A 23,722-nucleotide genomic window follows, 5' to 3' on the forward strand; every position below is an offset into this window, starting at 1 on the left:
TTTGTATACTGGTTCTAAATACCCTAATGCATATGTACATTTCAGCTTTGTCCAATGGCTAGGGACATCCTGTATAAAAATAAAATAAATCCAACATATAGTGCACATACATTCTTTCAATAGAAAAGCCTGCACAACAACTATCCGTCGAACCATCTCAGTTAATTAGAAATTATGTCACGCACAATAACAGCAGAACAGCACGCATAAACACGATTTGAGACCCTATAAAAACAAATGTCATCCAAATGTAAAATATGATTTTATGTATGTAACTCAACTTTAGTAATACACGCACGATCCGATGACTCGATCCAGTGTAAGGCAAATGTTTGTAACCTAAGAAGGTACATGCAATATCCGCGAGCAATCATCGCAAGAACCTAATAGAACATAATTCATAGAGCACTAATTACTTTACAATACCAAAGCAATACGGAAGTGCGAGACAACTAGAAACGCATGGTTAGATTGGTTAGGTTTCATTAAAATAACAAACGGTCATAAATAATGCAATCGACAGGAGAGCTGTGGGAATATTCTGGAGGCTATAAAACCGATTTTGAAGCTTACTTGTAAAACCTTTCAAGCTTTAAAATTAATCACCTATTGTAACAAGTGACGAACGGATAGTGTAGGTACCTACGTACGCAAGCATAGGTACATGACAAAATACGCAGAACCAAAAATGTTCATATTCATACCTAGGTACTTACCGAAATCATAAAGTTCTCTTACAGAACACTGTAACGGCTCGGCCACGACATTGCGCGACTGGCGACGGCGGCGGCGGCAATCATAGGTTGGAGCGAGACACAACGATCGGACCTTTCGTTCCCAACTATGGTTGTGGCCGCCGACGTCGCGAGTCGCGCAATGTCGTGGCCAAGCCGTAACTATTACGGTTCTTATACGACAGAAGCAGAATAAGCCCCTTAGTGTTAATTTCGTAGTATCGTTCATTAGAACACAGCTCTAATTAAGGCTTTACTGCGTCTGGACTCGATTGCCCTTTAAGAGAAACTAGCTTTATCCGGCGGAGTCACCTGAGTAGATATGTTGACATTTTTCTGTCGTATCAATAAAAACTTTATTCGGAAATGAGAACGGGTCTTGAATGGAAACTAAGCCCTTAGCATCATTAAAGTAAAAAAATGAATATAAAATAATTTATCTACACACATATCATAAACCCTCTATGATGCCTTCAAAATCCGTAAATAATGGCCCACATTACGATAAACTGTTTTTTTACAGCAAATTTCTTATCTGTGAAAATGTAGTAATAGCTTCATTACTATATCAAAATCGATTTGGTAATGCATTCAAATTTCGAACAACTCTGAAAAAAAAAGCAACTTGATTTGACCCCTATTCTAATGTCAGTCGAGATGACGCTTTATTCGAAATGAAATGACAGATGCATACAATATTGACAAATATCGCATGTTAGTTGGTATCGAAAGTTATGGCAATCGACCCCGACTTAGTTTTGTCACTGAATTAAAAAAAAACTACAAATGCGTGACGTGCGTGAAAAAAGTTTACATTTGCTTTTTTCATTTGCCGCCATTTGACGTACAGTTAATACAGTTTATCTTTTAATTAGTTCGTAAGTGAAAAATAATGTGTTTTGTTGTTTTTAAAGTAACTATAACAAAAGTTTCATGTAAAATGTGCGATAAAGATATTTCGGAGACGCCACCTCATATCCGCGAGTTTCGCCAGAGAACAAAGTGCCCCAATGTCGGCTGTAATATAAGGTTAGTGAATACATCATAGAAAGTTTATAATATGTGTGTAGATAAAGCAGTGTATGTAACTGTACATAATTAGGCATTAAAATACTCGTGTGACCTTTTTTTGAAACTCATTTCATTCGTTTCATAAACCCACACTCGTATTTTAATGCCTTTCATTATGTAGCAGTCACATAAACTACTATTTGTATACCTATACTAATAGGAAAACGCAAATTAAATAACTTCCTGCAGATTTTTTAAATAATTATTGGGTGTCGGGCTTCGTTTAAATTTTATACATATAATTGTATAGGTTCTCGTAGTTTATAACATTTTGATAGTTAACTTCAATTAAATTTCCAGAATGCTTTAACGATAAACATTTTCTCAGAACGCAGTCTGGTGTAATAAAATCTATATAAACATTAAACTAATATATGTCCTAGAGAGAAGCATACGGGACGTAAGGCATCGTAAAATAATTGTTGCGAAGTAATTTACTATAACTTACAGTATGAATAATGGAACTTTGGGGCTATTCATAAATTACGTATTTCAAATTAGGGGGGGGTCTGGACATCGGATGACGGTAGCATGAAGTAGGAGGAAATGGGGTCATTTGAAGCATGATTTTTGGATGATTATAGGGGGGGGGGGGATCAAAAATCGTCAAAAATCGATGACGTAATTTATGGACAGCCCCTTACAGACAGGTTTCATCGTAAATTCATAAACTGATTCTACGTTATCTCTTGAACTACTGTCCATATAATGTATTAAGACCGTTATTATCGTAAAAGACGAAACTAGATCACAGAATTAAATAAATCTACTCGTAAAAGTGGGCGCGAGTTTTGTTATAAGACTTCATTTTTTTAGCATTAGAAAAAAGGTAAACAATCTTGACGTGTCTTTTTATTGAAAAACACTCTTGAAAAATAAGTCACTGCAAATATGTAACAATTATGAATCATTATACGATTATTTACATTCATTTGCTTTCATAAGTAATAGTTACTGATTTTTAAAACGCGTTTTTCAATTAAAAGACACGTCAAGATCGCGTAGTCTTTTAATGCTATAAAATGAACTATAGTACAGTCAAAGAATTTAATTTCCGACCCATTTCGTAGTAGTAGTAGTAGTAGTAATCACTTTATTGTACACAACACAGGTTTACATAATATTTACAGAAATAAAGGTACAAAGGCGAACTTATCCCTGTAAGGGATCTCTTCCAGCTAACCTTCGAGTAGATGAGGGGAGAGTTCAAATTAGATTAGATAGACAAACTTACGGAATGCACAGTAACATTTTAAAAGTAAACTAACCAAAACGTCCAAAAGTAAATAAAATACATAAATAATATTATAAAATAAAATACATGCTACATACATAAGTACTAAACATATATTTACATATAATATAATTACTACTATATAATATTCGTACTTTGTCACAGTGACAATAATATGAAAGTCGCTAGAGACTTCATACTATTGTCACTATGACGAAGTACAAAATGGGTAGGAAATTAAATTCTTTGCCTGTACAACATGTGTTGTTATGTACATATTATCTTAATTTGACTACCATTTCATATGGATCTCTTTGTTACTTAAAGGTTAGCTGGAAGAGATCCCTTAAGAGGATAAGTTCGGCTTTGTGCACATTTACTGTATCCTCTCTGTGTTATGTTCTTGTTTTGTGCAATAATGTGTGTACTACTACTAATACTACTACAAAAAAAACCGGGCAAGTGCGAGTCGGACTCGCGCACCAAGGGTTCCGTACCATAATGCAAAAAAAAATGGAAAAAAAATGCAAAAAAAAACGGTCACCCATCCAAGTACTGACCACGCCCGACGTTGCTTAACTTTGGTCAAAAATCACGTTTGTTGTATGGGAGCCCCATTTAAATCTTTATTTTATTCTGTTTTTAGTATTTGTTGTTATAGCGGCAACAGAAATACATCATCTGTGAAAATTTCAACTGTCTAGCTATCACGGTTCGTGAGATACAGCCTGGTGACAGACAGACGGACGGACGGACGGACGGACGGACGGACAGCGAAGTCTTAGTAATAGGGTCCCGTTTTACCCTTTGGGTACGGAACCCTAAAAAAAATTAATATCTAACAATTAACATTCCTTAGTTATACCTAATAAAACGTATCTTACAGTTTAGTTTAGTATTAACTTCTAACAAAACAATACGCATTCCGTATTACTAGAGGCGTGTCTGGGAACCTTTTAATTAAGAGGTTGTTTGTTCGCTCAGCAGGCCTTCTACGAAATTACGTCAATATAAAGAGTTTCTGCCTTAACAGACTGTGTTAATTAGTACATATGTACTCAATAAGCATCGATTTAAGTCTATCGAACTCCATGAATGGTGGCAAGTGGCTAAACAAACCTTATAAGTATTTCTTCCAATTAGAAAGCCTAACTGTTTTCTAGTTTTGGTGACTTTATTGGATGTTATAAATAGTTAGCAGGGTTTTAATCATTAGTTGGCATTCCTTAATTAATTTCTGTATCGGTACTTTGTGATACTAAGTAGTAAGTAGTTTAAGGTGGTACCCGCTCAGACTTTAAAAAGGTATGGAGTGGTGATCTGTGCCCGATCTGAGTGTTTGTTTAATTAAGTCCATCTATATTAATGTACCTATTGCATTGTTTATATGTACAGTCGACGTCACAGATATGTTTACAATTTTGCACCTTACTCCTTTGTAATAAGGCGGAAAGTGTAAACATATCTTTGACGTCGACTGTACTGAAAATATGAGTTCATAAATTATTAAAACAAATAGAGTTAGACCAAGCTACGTCTGCAACGATTTTTATAGCACACGCAGTACAAGTGTTATTTATACGACATAATTTCATAGAAGTTTAACGGTTAAAATAACACGTGCACTACGTGTGCTATCAAATCGTTGCAGACTTTTCTTGGTCTAACTCTAGAGAGATTTTAGTTAAATAAAATGTGCAATCAGAGCTAAAGCACAACTTTTTAGGGTAAGACAAATTAATTAATTCGTGTGTTGTGTTAAGGGTCATAGAATTGTAAAAATATATCTTCAAGAGACATAAAAAGAGCAAACACAATCGCATATTTTGTACTTTTCAGGATATCATGTTTATATTTCCAAGCCCTAAATATTGAACTAACTCTGAACCCACTTCACCTAGAAAAATATGCCATGTGCAGATGAATGAAAACGAATTATTTGCGTAAAACACATATGCTACTAGGTGTCAAAATAAGTTTATTATTTATAAATAAGCTTACCCGGTGTCGCTCTGGTCAAATGGAATAAGCAGAAGATGAGAAGCCAAATCGGTAATAGCCCATGCCGGAGCAGCGCGGTCCACCGCGCCATCTCACTGTAACAACAATAAATTTAGTTGAATAAAGTATAGGTAGCTAGAAAAATACATGTGTCTAATTGTAATAGTGAATCAAACGTAACATCAAACAGAAAAATACTGCTTTTAACCTGGTCGGTATGTCAATCCGTACCAATGCAAAAGGTATGGATTTCTCATAACAAGATTACAAATAGATTACAGAAAACGCGGGACAACATTCGTTTCCACTAATTCCTATTACAGTCGGAATAACCTTGACGCAATCCAATTGTAGCTTTAAGTACCTAAATCCATTTTATATGTTAACACCTAATGGCAAATTATTGTCAACTTCGGCAAAATTGGGATAAGTAGGTTTTGGCCAGGTCGATGTTTTTCGTATTTGATACGTAAAACTATTTGCAATTCTGGTTGTAATGAAAGTATTGGACATGCTTGGATTCGGCCCGTCTTATAGGGATTTCGGTTATGTGCTTATGTGTCAATTCAATAAAGGCCAAAATGCAATGCCGACCACATGCGCTTTGTAAAGTATATTTGTCTTAAATCAGAGGTCTACAAATTTTTTAACACGAGGGCCCCGGCCAGATCTCCTAGTACATATGGAGTTTGATTTATTTCGCTTGCAAGATTGGGATGGGAGGCTTGCGACTCGTAAGTTGTATAGAGATCCCTGTCTTAAATTAAAAAATCTGGAAAGCCTTGTGTTATCCTTAGCATCTCAGTAATACTTCGGTAATTTTGTGATTCACAGTAGTGACCCAAAAGTCCATAAAAGTCACGAAGACTAACGCTAATGCAAATGACAGAATACTTAGCGCGGCAATGCTCGAATAAGCGTTAAGTTTTAACTTTTTACTATTCTGTATCTGGGTTGTCGTAAGCATTTGGTATCAAGTGAAGTCTAACCACACTGACCGGTTAAAAGTCGCTCAAGTGGTTCTCAGCAAAAAGTAGTTCTAGTTGAATTACCTATCGATAATAACTTGAAGCTATGTACATATTACTAGCAATGGAAGTAAATCAAATATCCATTTCGCAAAAATAAATATCTTTTTTTCACTTCGATGGTTCGGGAGAATTTATTTATAATAATTATATTTCAACACAGAACGCCAGTCACGGATATAGGCGAAATAGTTTTTAACGCTTTAACAATTTTTCTGTTGGTGATGAATTCTGTGATAGGTATTGAAAATGTGTTAATAATACTTATTTAATAACTTCAATCACAAATTCCTTGCTCAGTATAGTATCTAAAATGGAAGCTGTTTGTGACGTCTTCTGTTCTACTATTGTAAAGAGGTTTATTTAGATTTTATATTTGAATATTATTAATATTTTCTTTAAGAACCTTGTCACTGTAAATAGTTGAATACGTTACCATAGCAGTCTGAAAAACATTCTCATCATACCAAGACCTATCCACCTACCTACCTACGACCAACCATACTGTTAGTTATTGTAAGTACCTATCATGTATATCATGTTACTTGTTGCAAGTCCTAGTAAATCATAAAGGATCGTGTTCCAGCCACTGGCTAGGGTGGCTAGCCTGCAGATAGGTACCTATATATAAAGTCAACACCGAGTGGGAGGGGTCTCCAATAAATCCATACTAATAGTTACGTGAAATAGTGCCTGTAGGTTTGTTACTTAATCGCGGAAAAACTCCTTCGTTAGTTTTATATCGTTTCGTCCACCTTATATTATGTCTAAGGTATATTATAAAATAACGTACCTACCTTCGATAAGTTGATCAGTTATGCAAAATACAGTTTATACCTACTATACTTTAGAACTTAAACAATCAGCATTACTTATCATGACATCGATGACAGGTAGGATTGTATAGCAAATACCTTATTTGTAATATGGGCCTTGTTGCCTGACTTAAATTTTAAATAAATAAAAGTACATGGCCACTTTATGAATTAATTTCATACATAATATGTTCATGCAATTTTGCAGCTCGCTGTATCTAATTACTCGTGTATAATAATAATACCATGCTCGTATGTTTTTGGAAAGCTGTCCTGTCCGCTTTTTTTCATAAGTATTGGTTTTTTTTTAGTCATAAGATACTGCGCTAGGAAATGGGTTAATTTAAATACCTTTCCCAAATATAAATTGGAATAACACTATAGTGATTGTACTAATATGGCACTTTAATTTAATCGTTAATTTCTCTTATATTATGTCTAAGGTATATTATAAAATAACGTACCTACCTTCGATAAGTTGATCAGTTATGCAAAATACAGTTTATACCTACTATACTTTAGAACTTAAACAATCAGCATTACTTATCATGACATCGATGACAGGTAGGATTGTATAGCAAATACCTTATTTGTAATATGGGCCTTGTTGCCTGACTTAAATTTTAAATAAATAAAAGTACATGGCCACTTTATGAATTAATTTCATACATAATATGTTCATGCAATTTTGCAGCTCGCTGTATCTAATTACTCGTGTATAATAATAATACCATGCTCGTATGTTTTTGGAAAGCTGTCCTGTCCGCTTTTTTTCATAAGTATTGGTTTTTTTTTAGTCATAAGATACTGCGCTAGGAAATGGGTTAATTTAAATACCTTTCCCAAATATAAATTGGAATAACACTATAGTGATTGTACTAATATGGCACTTTAATTTAATCGTTAATTTCTCTTATATTATGTCTAAGGTATATTATAAAATAACGTACCTACCTTCGATAAGTTGATCAGTTATGCAAAATACAGTTTATACCTACTATACTTTAGAACTTAAACAATCAGCATTACTTATCATGACATCGATGACAGGTAGGATTGTATAGCAAATACCTTATTTGTAATATGGGCCTTGTTGCCTGACTTAAATTTTAAATAAATAAAAGTACATGGCCACTTTATGAATTAATTCCATACATAATATGTTCATGCAATTTTGCAGCTCGCTGTATCTAATTACTCGAGTATAATAATAATACCATGCTCGTATGTTTTTGGAAAGCTGTCCTGTCCGCTTTTTTTCATAAGTATTGGTTTTTTTTTAGTCATAAGATACTGCGCTAGGAAATGGGTTAATTTAAATACCTTTCCCAAATATAAATTGGAATAACACTATAGTGATTGTACTAATATGGCTCGTTAATTTCTCTCGTTAATCTTTCATTTGTTATAGACGTTATAGTTAAAATCGTTAGTCAAATCGGCAAAAAGTCGCAATATTTGATTAAAATGATCATCATATTTCAGAATAACAATATAACTCTCATTTTGTGGCCATTATTATAGGGTCAAGTCGCGTTATACCATAATGATGCTTGGGTCTTACCTGCCCCTCGAACATGAGATTAGGCTCTACAATTATGCTGAGTAATGGCGGGGCACCATGTAGCATTAATATGTCACGCTTCGCATTAGCATTCGAAAGGGTTTAGCGTATGTATGATGAAGTCGAGTGTTGGGCGTCAGCGGACTGTTCTTAAAAACATGCTGGTTTGGATACTTTGGATAGCTAAACACTGATTTAAACTTTCACGATTATTAAGTTTTAAGTCCCGTTGTGCAGTTTGATAATGTTTGGATAGCTAATCAAGCAAATGAGATGCCCCGTGGCTTTCATAGACCAGGCCAAGAGGAACCAAACCAACTTAACATGACCCCAGTAAAAGTGGCACGGTTTTCGAGTTATTGCCAAATTAAGGTTTTTCATGAATTTTGACCGTTTTTAACATTGTTAGTGCTAGTGTGCACTCGGAAAGGTCTCAAAGTTAGTTTTTTTTATGTATACGGTATCTTGAATAGTTAATTAAGATAACATAATAGGCATTTTATCGATAAACAATGTAAATATCAAAAAAGTACTGGTTTAATCTTGAATTAAATTCACAGCGAAACATTGATTTCGTTTTTGACCACCTGTCGTGAAAAATAATTACTAGAAAAGTAATGAGCAAATAACATCAAAATATTGAGCATGTTATGCAGATTCAAAAATGGTATAACACATGTACCTTCCTGCAATAAAATAGGAATTATTATCATCTTTCGAAAGCCTCATAAAAAATAAGTTAAAACTAGAAAATCTGTAATCCGTTGCCACTTAGTAAAAATAACGATTTATGTTGAGATATCTAATTCTGGATACAGAAATAAAAAAAAACGCCTATTCAGTATTTGCCGAATGCTTAAAAGAAAGAGATGGAAAATGGTTATGTCCCTTTTTAAGGATATCATTGAGTTGATAAAGATTCAAAGAAAATAAAATACTGCAGGTTGAAGTTTAATCAATTTTTTAAAGTAATTTTATTTTACAATAGGTGCTCGAATTGTTTTTCCCCGGCTCGTATGCACGCTTGGCACCGTCTTGTAAAACTTCAAGTTAATATCATTAAATTAATTTCGGATATGTTTCGTGCTGCCTCGAACATACGCCGCCTTAGTTCCTCTTGGGACCTTATTGGCTTCGAGTAAACTTTATCTTTTAAGCATTTTAAGCATCCCCAATGAAAAAAATCTAATGGGTGTAGGTCCGGGGAACGCGGCGGTCATGCCCCTGGTCCCAATCGGCTGATCCATCTGGGAATTTCTGTGTGAGGTGGTCGCGGACATCGCGAGCGTAGTGTTCTGGGCAGCCATCTTGCTGTGGTTCCAGCTCCAAGAAGATGGATCGGTCGACTGGAACCAGTGGCATGGTCTACATTGACCTAAATCCATAGATTTTTTTATTGGGGATACTTAAAAGATAAATTTTACTCCAACCCAATAAGGTCCCAAGAGGAACTACGGCGGCATGTTCGAGGCAGTACGAAACATACCCGAAATTAATTTAAGAAAATTAACTTGAAGTTTTACAAGACGGTGCCAAGCGTGCATACGAGCCGGAGAAAAGCAATTCCTCCCCTACCCAAAACCACCCTTTCAAACTTCAACCTGTATTATTTTCTTTGAACCTTTATCAACTCAATGACATACTTAAAAAGGGAGATAAGCATTTTCCATCTCTTTCTTTTAGGCATTCGGCAAATACTGAATAGGCGTTTTTTTATTTCTGTATCCGGAATGAGATATCTTAACATAAATCGTTATTTACTAAGTAGCAACGGATTGCAGATTTCCAAGTTTTAACTTATTTTTTATGAGGCTGTCGAAAGATGATAATAATTCATATTTTATTGCAGGAAGGTACATTTGTTATACCATTTTTGAATCTGCATAACATGCTCAATATTTTGACGTTATTTGCTTATTACTTATCTAGTAATTTTTTTTCACGTCAGGTGGTCAAAGTCGAAATTAATGTTTCGCTGTGAATTTAATTCAAGATTAAACCAATACTTTTTTGGATTTTATCGATAAAATACCTATTCTGTTATCTTAATTAACTATTCATGATACTAACTTCGAGACCTTTCCGAGTGCACACTGGCACTAACAATGTTAAAAACGGTCAAAATTCATGAAAAACCTTAATTTGGCAATAACTCGAAAACCGTGCCACTTTTACTGGGGTCATGTTAAGTTGGTTTGGGTCCTCTTGGCCTGGTCTACCTCCAGTGTTACTGTGACGTGTCACTTATGGGACACCCTGTATATGAATTGTCGTTGTGACAATATAACAGTTGGTGAGATTATCTTGCCACAAGGACAATTGGACGTAGTTTAGCAAAAAGTATCCATCTTATAAAATTTATCAATAAGGGCAAAATCTCAAAAAATACCACCCTATAACATCATCATATTTTGTATTTTTTTCTTGTACAGAATTTTTAAGACTTTTGAATAAAATTGTGATTTTTATAATTTCAATTTTATTTCCCGAGTTTTGTGAATTGGATTCTTTTCCCTAACTAACGTCCAATTGACTGCGACAACAGAAGTTGGAGGATTTCTTTTTTTATAATTTTTTGCAATATTTTGTAACTGCTTTAAGAGTAGAAGCAAATACTGACTACGAAAACAGTAGCAGAAGTACTTCGTTAAAGCATACGAAACAAAATTGTTGACTGTAACACTTCGACAAATATATTAAGGTACCCTACGCCGTATAAGGCAAAATAGCCTAATGGTTACAGTATAATCGCCACCGCTTTTGGCCCAGCCACCGCTGCCCACAAACACTTGCACCATATTGCTAATCCGACAAGTTTGTGGACCCCCTAGAGATACTACGACATAAAAGTTAACGCGTTTTATCGTTTTATGAATAAAGGTAAGTCTATCCACGCCCAGGGGATGTTTAGGACGTTAAAGGCATTCTGATTAGTACTTTTGAAATGGAATTCTATTAAAATATTTTAAATTCAGTTACAGCATTACTAAAATATCAATTAACATCAATCCATTAAATGTGTGACTTAACTGGACCAATATTTCTAAAAACAAAAATTTTAGAAATCATATCGTTTTTGTGGTATTGTTACTTAACTTGAATAAGGTAATTATGCAAGCCTGAAAGAGAAATCAATGTCAGTATAACTGTACAGAGTGTACAGGACCTTGATTATTACAATAATCCGCTAACAAAATTAGAATTTTACTACGAAGTAAGACATTCAAGCAGCGTATGGTAATCGTATAAACATGTATAATTCCTAGGAAAGGCAACTATTTAACATAGCAATTGATTATGGAAGCTTTATTAAACATTTTTCTTTTTATTATTCAACTTGAGCTAGGTCATTTGTAAGATGAACATGAAAGTAAAATATAAAACACTCATCAAAAATATACAAATATCAATACATTATCTACGCATTTACAGTAACACCACTTCGTTACCCCTTTATAGTTACAAGTAACATCCTATAAATGGACATCTTTAAGGATGACACGCTAGACCGGGCTGGACCATGTTAGTTCTAAATATTATTTTATTGCTATGACATATACCGATTTCATTAACCTATGCTAGTGCGGTGTATAAAAACATGCTAACCATATTCATAACGGGTTTGTGTGACCATCAATTGTATGTACGTGCGTAGGATACGAATGTACCTTTCAGAGTGGGACCCCACCTAGGTCGCCTTTTGTACTATAAGTTTTTTAAAGTGCAATAAGAAAAGGTTAGTTGGGCAGATATCTTTTAACAAATGATAAATAAACCTGAAGTGAAGTCTACGTCAGTAAATCTCTGTCTACTTATTTCTCTAACCTAAAATCCACTGCGAGAAACAAAACTATAAAGAAACTTCGCAAACACATGTTTACAATTTACAAGTCACCTGCGGTTATTAGCTTCTTGGTGAGGAAATATAAAATAAAATACTGGGCTGTAGAAGATTGCCAGGACGTAATATAAATTGTTTACGATTTGCTTGCACGGCACCTAGTATATGAGTACGAATACCTAGTAACTGCGAAAATAATGTATTTTTATAATGAATAAAATATACTTAGGTACTTACTTTTACAAATTTCTACGTTATGTCGGAATTCATTTTAAAATATTTTATTATGAATTTTAACCTTCCAAAATCTCAAATACTTATTATATTAATAATTTATTTCTCTTTCTTAACATTTGTAGAAACTCCATAATCGATACTCGAAATTATTTTTTGAAACATACGAGTATTTCTTTAAAATATGTTAAAAAAAATTACGGCTCAAATTTGTTCGACTCCTTTAACAAACGCTGGACTTACCTATGTTTTAAGTTTTGTAATTTATATAATATTACACAGATAAATCTACCAGTTAGTTCAACATACATTTCCATACATATTTATGGCGTATTTACGAGAGTGCTTAGTGGTGTACTAAGGTTTATATTTAAATACATCTTTTAATAGTTTATTGGCAGAGCCATGCCGCGTTTTTACATATTTAACGAGCGGCGCAGCGCTGAACCATCCATTGGAAGCCTATAGTTGTTTATGAGATACCCCCAGGAGTAGGCTTAAAGAAGTAATCTATGCGAGCAAGTTAAATACAGCTACAGCAAATTATGGTTGCACATTCCATAATTACATCGTCCCATTATTGTATTTCGCTTTATGACCCTTAGTTAACTAATTTGTTAGTTTAAGACGAAACAGGAGCTGAGTTTTAAATATTTTAGGTAAATATACCCGTCTCGCTAACGGAAGCGGCACCTAAAAGTAGTGCGATAAGGACAAGGCGAAAAATCCTGCGTAAAAATCTCAAAAATCGAGGTTTCGTACTCCTCTGTTTCCTCCTCCAAAACTTAACCAATCGTAACCAAATTTGGAAATCTAAATGATTATGAAATTATCTGTGTCGGACCGTTTTGCTTTTTTGGCTAATTGATATCAGTTTTGAATGCCACGCCTCTCATTGCGGCATAGTCAATTAGGCCATTTTGGCCATTTTTGAAGGGCTCTAGCGCGTTAAAAAACAAAAATATCAAAAAAAGCAAAACGGCCCGACACAGATATTGACAATATTAATGTGTTGAAAAAATCATTGCTCCTAGCTTAAAAACCACGGAGGAAAACGAGGAGTACGTTTGTATGGAGAAATGACCACTCCCGTTGGCTCTTAAGGATATTGTTGTTAAAATGTTTATAAGCACTTCCTTTAATACCTGCATTTATTCCATTTAAGTAAAATAGCTTAGTAATATTAACACATGAACATAATTTTAATGCTAGATATACATAGGTACAGAGTATATTATGTCTACTAACCTGAGAGTTAAATGAAACGGTGAACCGCACATTTGTATGTACGCTGACTCCGAGACAGTGCAGTGCATTTGCAAGCAATCTGTTTCGGCCCTAATAGTTACCGAAGAACTTCAAATAACTAAGGATAAGACATAATTAGGTGTCATTGCAATAGTTTTGCTGGTTAACTTGCAATATAATTTTCTTTTAAAATAGTTAAGAATTAAAAACAGCGTAATTGTTCCAGACCATAAATAAATAAAATGCTATCATTAATACGAGTACATTTCGATACCATTCATTTCTATAAGTAAATCATTTTAGAGAAGAACACCAACAACAAGACAACCAACAATGCCAAGAAAAGTATTAGGTATATTTCCACAATACATGATGTTTATTTAAGATTGAAATGCAACTATCGATGATACAAAATCATAAACATATGTAGGTGTTGGGATAATACCTGATTGATGATAATAACGAATACTTTTACTAACTAGTATTACATCAGTTTATGAGAACTATTAACACAGCTATTCAGAAGATTGCCTTTTACAGCAGCACTAAACCTTACGTACAAGTTTAAATTTCACAATGCGTTTAACAAATTAACATACAGTCCAATATCTTGAACAAATGCAGTCTGTAATTTACATAGTGCAATGAAAAAGGAGCAATAGACACTAGTGTGGAAAACTATAGATTTTCGTAAGGAATTTGTATTGTATTACATTGGTTCGCTATTGCCCATTGTTTAGAGGATCCGCGATGGTGCACTTCTGCACGATTCATTCCAACACAATGCCGAGGGTTATAAATGTGGTCTCCTAATGAAATAGTTTGTTACAAAGATACTGAAGTCTATGCAAACTTGTAACATGTATCGGCAATTTATTAAACATTTTATAGCCAATGTTTGAGTTCCCACAGGGTTAAATTCCCGTATAGCACAGCAAATTTTTAACGACTTAAAGTCGAGCATGTGCCCAAATGTTATTGGTACCTACCTGTTCTTTTTACAATCGTTTGAAAAACTATACTCGTCTAGGCTCGTCTAGAGTATTTTTGCTTCTGAATTTTGACATTTAGTTAAAAATGTAACCCATTTCACAGGCATAAACGACCTTTGACCTTTTCCATTAAAATAATCAATAACTTGAAGTTAAGGAGTTTTATCCTCAGTTAAACCATACACCAATCTACGACTCCTCTTACAAACTGTTATTGAGCTTTATTAGTTCTATTACTCTGTTAGATCTATGTTATCACATTTCCGTATCCACCCCTCGTTTTGCTTAGCTAACGGCGATGAGCGCACGCGCTCCAATATGATCGATGTTTTATTACAATAGCCCACACGCGTATATTGGGTACAATACTGTACGTGAGCCTGAACTAATAGAATGCCAGGCCTGGAGCTCAATATTGTTACCCAGCTTTTACTATGCCAAAGTAAATAAAATTGGCTACTCTAAAAAGACGAAAACCATAAACATAAAAACTAGTGATGCAACGACGAATTTTACTCATGAATATAAAAAATCTTATGTCTACTCTGCCCCTTGAACAATCAAATTACAAAACCTATACTGCTTTCCAGTGACTTAAAGAACTTCCTGGGCCCAATGACCATCGATCCAACTCTCTGTTTTTACGGTTTCTTGTATGTATTAACAATAACGACCTTTAACAAAATAGTATCTACTCCAAATTTCATTGAAAACTCGCTGGTTTCGAGTTAAATAAAAAAAAAAATGGCTTTTTGGTCCGGCTTGTAAAAATTAAGATAAATATTAGAGGACAAAAAATCGTTTACTCTATAACTATATCTGTAGTATTGACGTCGGAATATCAAATCAAAACTTGTCGTTTTCGCAAACGCATGGAATTAGCCAAGACGAAACACATCATGAATAAAATTATTCATAAAATAGCCATGCAATTTTGCGGCCGGGTGTCATATATTTTGGTTGTTGTATGGTATTGGTTCTTTAATGAGAAGTTATATTTGCAGTTGGTAGCCATTTCGGTGTCTGGGGTTAATTTTATTGCAAGGTATCACTTTAAACTCTCGCGTTTTGTACACATAGGTAATCTTGATTAAATTTCATCAAATTTTATTTTTATTTTTTATTTAATCGCGTTAGACCCGTTATGTTTAGGTACACCTTAATCATTGTTACTATTTGTAATCGTAAAATTCAGAAAGTACTATTCGTTGCACCACTAATTATAAAAAATATTTTTTATTCTTGAATCAAAAATTAGTTCTTAAGACATTTAACGGCAATGAGAGGTTTTTATAGCTTTATGCTGTGTGTAAATAATGATCTATATACTCGTAGAGGTCTATCCAGACACCTAGTAATTTCTTCATATCAAACGATAATGGATACGAGTACCATTAAAGAAATTATACTACCTGAAAAGGCCTATTTTTATAGCGCTAAAGTTTAATTACACTGCTTAAATGTCGTTTTGCATGGGTTTAAATAAAGTGACAATTTATGTTTCAACGGCACATAACACTCAACACGATTGAAAACGTAATAAAAAGCGGATTGATATTAAATTAACTGAGAACACGTTTTTTATTAAAAAAAAAAACAGTAAATCTCATTGGATGTGGAAATACGGGTCTCAAGCGCGGCATTTAGTTTTATCTTAACGATCTAATTAAATTATCGGAATAAGAGAGTAAGTAGAGCAAACGTTATGTTACATAGGCCTTTTTCGTTGCAAGCGTGAAGTCTTGAGCCAGATTATAGTTTCTTGATCCTTCGAGTGAGACAGGTGTAAAACACAGCTGAGCGCAGCTATGGAAAGTAGACCCTTACTGTGGGGAGCAGCGTACAGTTTAAAGTAGACCTTTACTGTGGGGAGCAAGCAGCGGTTTTATGCGAGTTCGACATGACATGATTGAAGTTCCATTTATTACCTAACTCTCTATAATTTCGACACATACTTTAGCAAGGCACGACATGAATGATTTTTTTTCTGTGGAGGCTACTACCTATGTTAAAACTCCATTATTTGTGAGTACAATTTCTACACTAGTCAACTTTACTTCTTACTACTTATTATTCAAAAGAGAGAGATTTTATAAATATTGTGACAAAATGTGTGCTCCGTTTCATTCTGAGAAACACTACCTACAGTACTTACTAAATAATATTTACACAGATTTTTTGAATTTTTGGCCTTTATACACATACCAATATACGTATGTAACAAAGTATAGGTATGTAAATAAAAAGCCAAAATTATTGTATTAATCCTTTAAATATTACATCATAAACCATCAATACAACTAAACCTATATGTACATAATTATATACCTACTATTTCAATCGCAACAAACGTTTTACCTATTCAAAACTCTTAGCATATGTATATTATTAGGACAATATCAAAACGTCTCACATCTAAGTAATAAACTCGCAAGTCAATGTAAGTACTTACTTAAATATGAAGCAAAACAGAATTTGCATTTCTCCCTTGCATCTTTGTAGGAAAGCAATACAAGCCTTCACATTCCTGATAAAACTATTTGATACCAGGCCACCCAATACGAGAGGATACCAATAAATATCTGGAGCCTAGACGCGGGTTATCTGTGCTTGTAGCGTTCTATCCAACAATCTGCTGGGCTGGCTTTGCTGATATTACAGATCCGAAAGTCCAGCTATGTTACTCAAGGAGATATCTAACGTTACATTACTTACATTTGTTCGTGTCGCCAAAGAGCACAGATCCATAACTCACTTCTTTTGGGAGAAAAAGTGGAAATTAATCTGCCGAATTCTTTTCCTAATGGAGGTAATAAATAGCCTGTCAAATGTTGTATATCTATTGCCGGTGCATCGCATTAAAAGACCCACAACATGGTCTTCCGCAGCCAGTAGTCACAGCGTTTCTTTTATTTTTTGCCATTTTATATATTGTGACCTTTTTTGCCACTTTTGTGTTATTTCTAGTCAGGATCGCGAGCCCTTTTCATCCTTATAGGAGAAAAAAAGTGTCCTAAAATGTCCATACATTTTTCAAACTTTCCTTTTTGTTACGGCCATACAAAGTGTATAGGGAAATGGTAACACAATAGGAAAAAATATCTGGGACATTTTTTTATCCCATTAGGATCGAAAGAGCTCGTGATTCCGAGTAGAAATAACACAAAAGTGGCAAAAAAGGTCACAATAAATAAAAATGTCAAAAAATAAAAGAAACGCTCAGGTACAACATTTCCACGCATGTTAAAAAAAATGTTTGGCGGCATTTTCCTTAAAGTGATATGGTTGTCGTTCTATTCAAGCTGTGCCGGCGATCTCAAGGGTCGGCTCTGATGCTATCGTCACTGCGACAACCTGCATAGATACTTGACATGCGCATGCTTTAAGTCCTTTTAGAGTAAGCACCGTGTATTGAACTGTGATAGTGTCTTCATTACATGACTTCGATAACTGTTTCAAGTTGGATGGAAAAATCACAGATTGATTACCTATGGGCGTTTGGCGGCGTTGTATTATATCATATCCTTTTTTATGACTACTATTACAGCATATTTTGTTAATTGTGTAATCGTGTTGGTGTAATGGCTTTGAACTAAGTACCTACGAGTGTTTTATGTTTTGGGAATAACCTAAATCCAATCCACATTCGACAAAATCCAGCAAATACATATTATGAAAAATATGACATGACTTCATCAAATTTTCTACAATAACTCGATCGCCACCAAGCCAGCATGAAGCTACATCTGCGACGGGCTTAAAGATTATTCATAACAGCCACAACATCAACCGTTCTGTAATAGGACGAGTATCTAAGTATCTGTAAAATAACAGTTTTTATGCGCACATCACCATACATTAGCTCACAAGCAAATGCAGCCGACCTATTGAACTTTAAAGATGAAGTTGTTGCGCAAACTTATGCAAATGGAAGATGCGCTAGCGTCCGCGGGCGCGGACTCGCCGCTTTCACGTCTAAATGAAACTAATGGACACTCATTTTAATATTGTGTTGATAAATTAACATGGGCAGCATAACTAGCATAAGTGTCATAATACTAATTAAAGACTGAAATAGTATGTGACCGTTTGATTTAAAATACTGCGTTGTAATGATGTTAAATTTATAGGTATATTGTTATTCGTAACGTAGAAATTTGATAATTGTCCACGTATACAGAAATTAACAGCATAATTTATAACGTATACACGACAATACAAAGAACACATCCGTGACGTAGCGGATAAGCTGCAGGAAAGTCGCCTCCGATGGTATGGCCATATACGCCGCAGACCGGTAGACTACGTCGGAAATAGATGCCTCAATCTCACTGTCCAAGGCTGTATGATCACGCGGCCGCGGTAGGCCTAAGAAGCGCTGGCTGGACGTCGTGACAACGGACATGGGAGAGAACAATCTCACACCTGAGGATGCCGAAGACCGGGCGAAGTGGAGAAGACTGAGCAAGAAAGCGGACCCTGGCACTAGGCCGGGAAAACGCTAGGTTGAAGAAGACACGACAATACAAAGAGGATTTTCTAAGGATAACAAAATTGTAGCTCCTGTTAAGTTTTTCTACAAATGTTATATGTACTAGTTTCTAATATTTTATTATGGTATACCAACAAAACAGAATGAACGTACTCCCACACTGCAAAGAGTGAAACAAGAATGCCTCATTACAACTCCTCTCAGATGCGATCGGCACGCGACGCAGATCCGATCTAGATTCTATCTTCCGACATCGCCACCTAACCGCTTTCGGATAAATTTATAATTTGTTTTTATTGCACTATTTAAATCGATTTGAGGCGCGTAGGACTTTGTCGCGAAATAGAATTAATTTTCACTTTGTATAAATAGAACTGCACGAGGTGCCAAACACGGCAAAAGATATACGGTTCAGTATACAATGACCAATGCAATCAAAATAAGATCATATCTACGATAGTCATTTTGTCTTAAGTTACTATCTTTTAAAACTGAGATAAAAAACTTCGAGGGAGATTAAATATGTAAACTTCTAATCGACGTCAGATAAACGCTAGTGACACGCTTCAAAGAAACTAGACTATCCAAACAACAAACAACAACAATCTTATATATAAAGGTACAAGAAATGGATCGACTTTAATAGCTCTTAAGAGGGTTCAAAGTTGTAAAATAACTTTTACCAAGATTACGCTGCGCGACCGTGTTAAGCGATGGCAAATGTCAGAGAGGCATTTAAATAATGAACTACCATCGTAAATAGGTAATAATAGGCCTTAACAGGCAAACAGGATAATCTTGGATTTATCGTAGAGAAACCACCGTGACATAATCGTAATGCTATTCCAGCGGAATATTTGGTACTTAATTCGAATTAAGAAACAAAAACCAATTTACTTAAGATAAAAATTAGTGTAATTAATGTATTAATTCGAATCCAACTACATTTCAGCACACAAACACAAAAATCGCAACATGCTGAATATATACATTTTCGAAGTAGGTACGTAAAAATAACTTTGCCCCAAGCACACGAATATGGTGATTTCCCATGCTGTAAGAAAGCCAGGGCACCATTTATGGAAATAATCCATTAACATTTTACCTGTTAGTACGTATTCAACGCACAAGTGGACTAAGGCAATACAGATGCGATTAAAACACCAGCATTCTAAGTCCGCGCATTGAATTAAGTTTTATGGAGTACTTATGGAGAATTTCCTAGTTGGTGTTGAGACAGTGTTTACCTAAGTTGTGCTTTTGGGCCCACTATTCCACGTACACACCTTTTTGCCACATATAACTCAATCTGTGACGCCTATATGCATGTATTATATGCTATAAAAGTCATTAGTACGAACCGAAGTTTGAATGAACTAGACCTCGGATTGGGAAGTCATACCTACGCGTTAGCGCTAAGCTGCGCCAGCTTCAACAACTCATTTTATTTAAAACATTAATTTCACATAAGTTAGCCAAGAAATAAAAGCGGTTCAACTATAGGTAACCTACAGACGCGTAGCGAGTGTAGCGACCGTACATGAGCACTTTAAAATGAGCATTTTATCTTCCACACGGTTACCGAACACTTCGAGATCAGTGTCCTCTCGCAACACCGCGTAAATGCATTCCTAAGCACAAAGCCCCAGTTAGTACTCATTATTTCCCTGGAACTGGTAGCTCGGTGGAGATACGCCGTTATTGCCTGCCACTTGAGCGTCGTGCAATTTTGTGCAGCACTTAGAATGTGGCTCCATTGACTTTCGATAATATCATGCTAAGGGAATGAGGAAGGCGGGCAAATCGTAGATGCTTCATAGAGGTCTTCTAAAAAGAAGAAAAAACATAAAAATAAAGGTACTTACCGGTAATGGCGTCGTATCGTATAAATTGTCAGCTTTTAAAGTAAACAGTTATAATGTCAGCTGAGACAATAAAAATAATGCATGATTGCACTGTACACAAAACATGATTATATTAGACTCGTATAGGAGAGTGGAAACGCGCTTAAACCATCCAGTACTAACCCCGGGGTTTAGAAAGCATTACGTTATAAATTATTGAGAAGAAGACCCTGCGCCCGCGACGCATAATTTGCTAAAACCAGTTCTAGATCGCGATACCGGACTATCATACGAATGGATTATGTTCGTTTCGGTTTAATATACTACGGTTAATGCAGATACGATTGCGGAAGATGCTATCTAACATTCAATATTGAATGCGAATTAAATTTAATCTGAATCTGACATTGTTCATGACGACGCTCTCTATAGAGTATATCATGCTGTGCATTTTTTAAAAGGTGCTGCTTTTCAAATTAAACACAATTATTGTTATTCTACAAACTAAGTACAACTACAAAAACTCGAACTCGGCAAGAATGACGGTGATAGAACTTGGAATTACAAAGTTTCCAGTATTTTTGTTACTTCAAAGATACATATTTCTAGTCAAGAAGAAAGCTTGTCACTTTATGACAATAAATTAATTATTGGTCGTAATCAAACAAGAGTCTCGTTTGATCAACTCATTAGCAGAACAACGACTTCATTGTAATCGGTAATGATGCAAGACTCATTTAAATCAAACTCGATTGTTATCGATAGAGAGATACCTTTGAAGTTAACTAATTATACATATGTCTGATGATAAAAAACGAATGTGGTTAAAATCTGCCAATTGCCAATGTTATTGCGCTCTGTGCAGTAAGCTTCGAGTAGTAATCCTAAACAATATTTTACCAATTTGTCGGCAAAGAAGGCTAATAAAATTTTCCACATAAAAATCCCAGCAACGAAAAAGGAGAACCATGTTGTCTTAGGTAGGTAAGGTACTTAAACAAGTTAGTGGACCTTGTTCAACAGATAATTTGAAAACACGTAACCTTGACGATAGCTTTAATTCGGACATTAATTTTAAACCAATTAATCATTTTTACAGTGCTACGATCAATTACTGAAATTACAACTTCGAACTACTTTGGACCGAGTTTTCTGGTCATGGTCTTAACTTGCGTAAGAGTAAACGTATCTCGATCAGTACGGCTACCACCAGTTTTGACATTGACATAACGCTCACGTTTACGTAACTTACTTTCTATGCATCTCGCTCGTACTCGCATATGCGAGCAATAGTGGAAGCGAGATGTACAGAAAGTAAATTACGTAGACGTGAGCGTTATGTCAATGTTAAAACTGATGGTAGAGGCTCAGTTGGTGCAAGTCGGCGCCTACGCTTACCAAATTATTAAAAAAAAATATTCGGACAGTGATTGAAAGATCTGTATCGATTGTTTGAACTGGGCATGGTTATCTATTAGTTGTTAATATGTTGTTAATGCACCATTAGTTTAGAGGCGGTAAACGTTTTTTATATTTAAAATAAGCAGTCATGGCATTCCTGTTAATAAAACTTAAGATAACTTAATTTTTTACAGACTGATGACTAAGGAGAAATAAGTACATTTCGAATGAGACCATTTTGTAATGATTTGATGAGGTACTTACATAATTTTTTTCTATATCCCATCAGCTTGATACATATGTAAATCAATATGAGTTCGTTCAATTTAGGTCCAGAAATAATTGAGTTATAATTATATTCGTAATAAATATAATTTAAAGAGCATTAGAGTTTGAGAACAGCAAAATATCGAGACATTTCATTATTAATACAGTAAAATTATAGAAATTGCGTTTGCGTCAAATCCGGTAGTTCTGATTTTTTGCAGACTTGTTTATGATGTTGGCCCAATGAATAATCCAAGTTTGTGACCTCGAGCGCCGAACGCAACTTTGTCAAAAATCGAATAAACCGCAATTTTATTTAGATTTGGGCGATTATAACCCTAAAGTACTAGTTTTTGATAGTAACTTCCTAGGGCGTTTTTAAAGTAGACTAAATTTGCTACAATAAGACACTAGAATCTCTGTACATCTAATATTTTCCGAGGTAAAGCCTTTCAAAATGTATATTTTTTTCGAACTCGTATTCGTAGGCTAAGTAAGTGCAGTGAGTATACACTTTTGTCTCAGGCGATGCCGGTCGGCACAATTGTTTCTTAGGTCAATCAAAGCTGAATTGGGCCCGGTAGCCACAAGATCCTACCCCCCCCCCCCCCTCCTCCCTCCCCCAAAACAGGGTTGACAAAGTTCGGAGCTCGAAGTCACAAACTTGGATTATGCATTGGGCCAACATCATAAACAAGTCAGAACTACCGGATTTGACGCCAAAGAGCCAGGTTACAAAATTCGACAAAGTTACTGGATTATACATACATCACTGTTACTCGATGCTGCAAAAACAAGATACCTACGTTATCAGTCTTAATGTAATTAATTACTCACAAGATCATTAGCGTTAGTTATTTACATGAACGATGTTTATCTAAGCTTTCTACAGGAAGCGATGGGTGTGTAGCATTAATAATAAGTGCTAACACATTCGACCTAGATATCGCTAGTCG

At 35.0% G+C, this 23,722-nt stretch overlaps 1 protein-coding gene and 1 long non-coding RNA gene across 2 annotated transcripts in view; both read right to left on the reverse strand.

Moving 5' to 3' along the window:
• The window catches only part of LOC134805539 (uncharacterized), a 624,519-nt gene that overhangs the window by 526,706 nt on the left and 74,091 nt on the right, over positions 1-23,722 (reverse strand). The window lies entirely within an intron of this gene.
• The window catches only part of LOC134805461 (cadherin-99C), a 146,945-nt gene that overhangs the window by 30,048 nt on the left and 93,175 nt on the right, over positions 1-23,722 (reverse strand). The window contains exon 4 of the mRNA XM_063778765.1: positions 5,041-5,135. Within this exon, the coding sequence (XP_063634835.1) occupies positions 5,041-5,131 (91 nt within the window). The 5' untranslated portion in view covers positions 5,132-5,135. The remainder of the gene's footprint in view (positions 1-5,040; positions 5,136-23,722) is intronic.

Source organism: Cydia splendana, chromosome 2, assembly GCF_910591565.1.
Source record: "Cydia splendana chromosome 2, ilCydSple1.2, whole genome shotgun sequence".
Lineage (NCBI taxonomy): Eukaryota > Metazoa > Arthropoda > Insecta > Lepidoptera > Tortricidae > Cydia > Cydia splendana.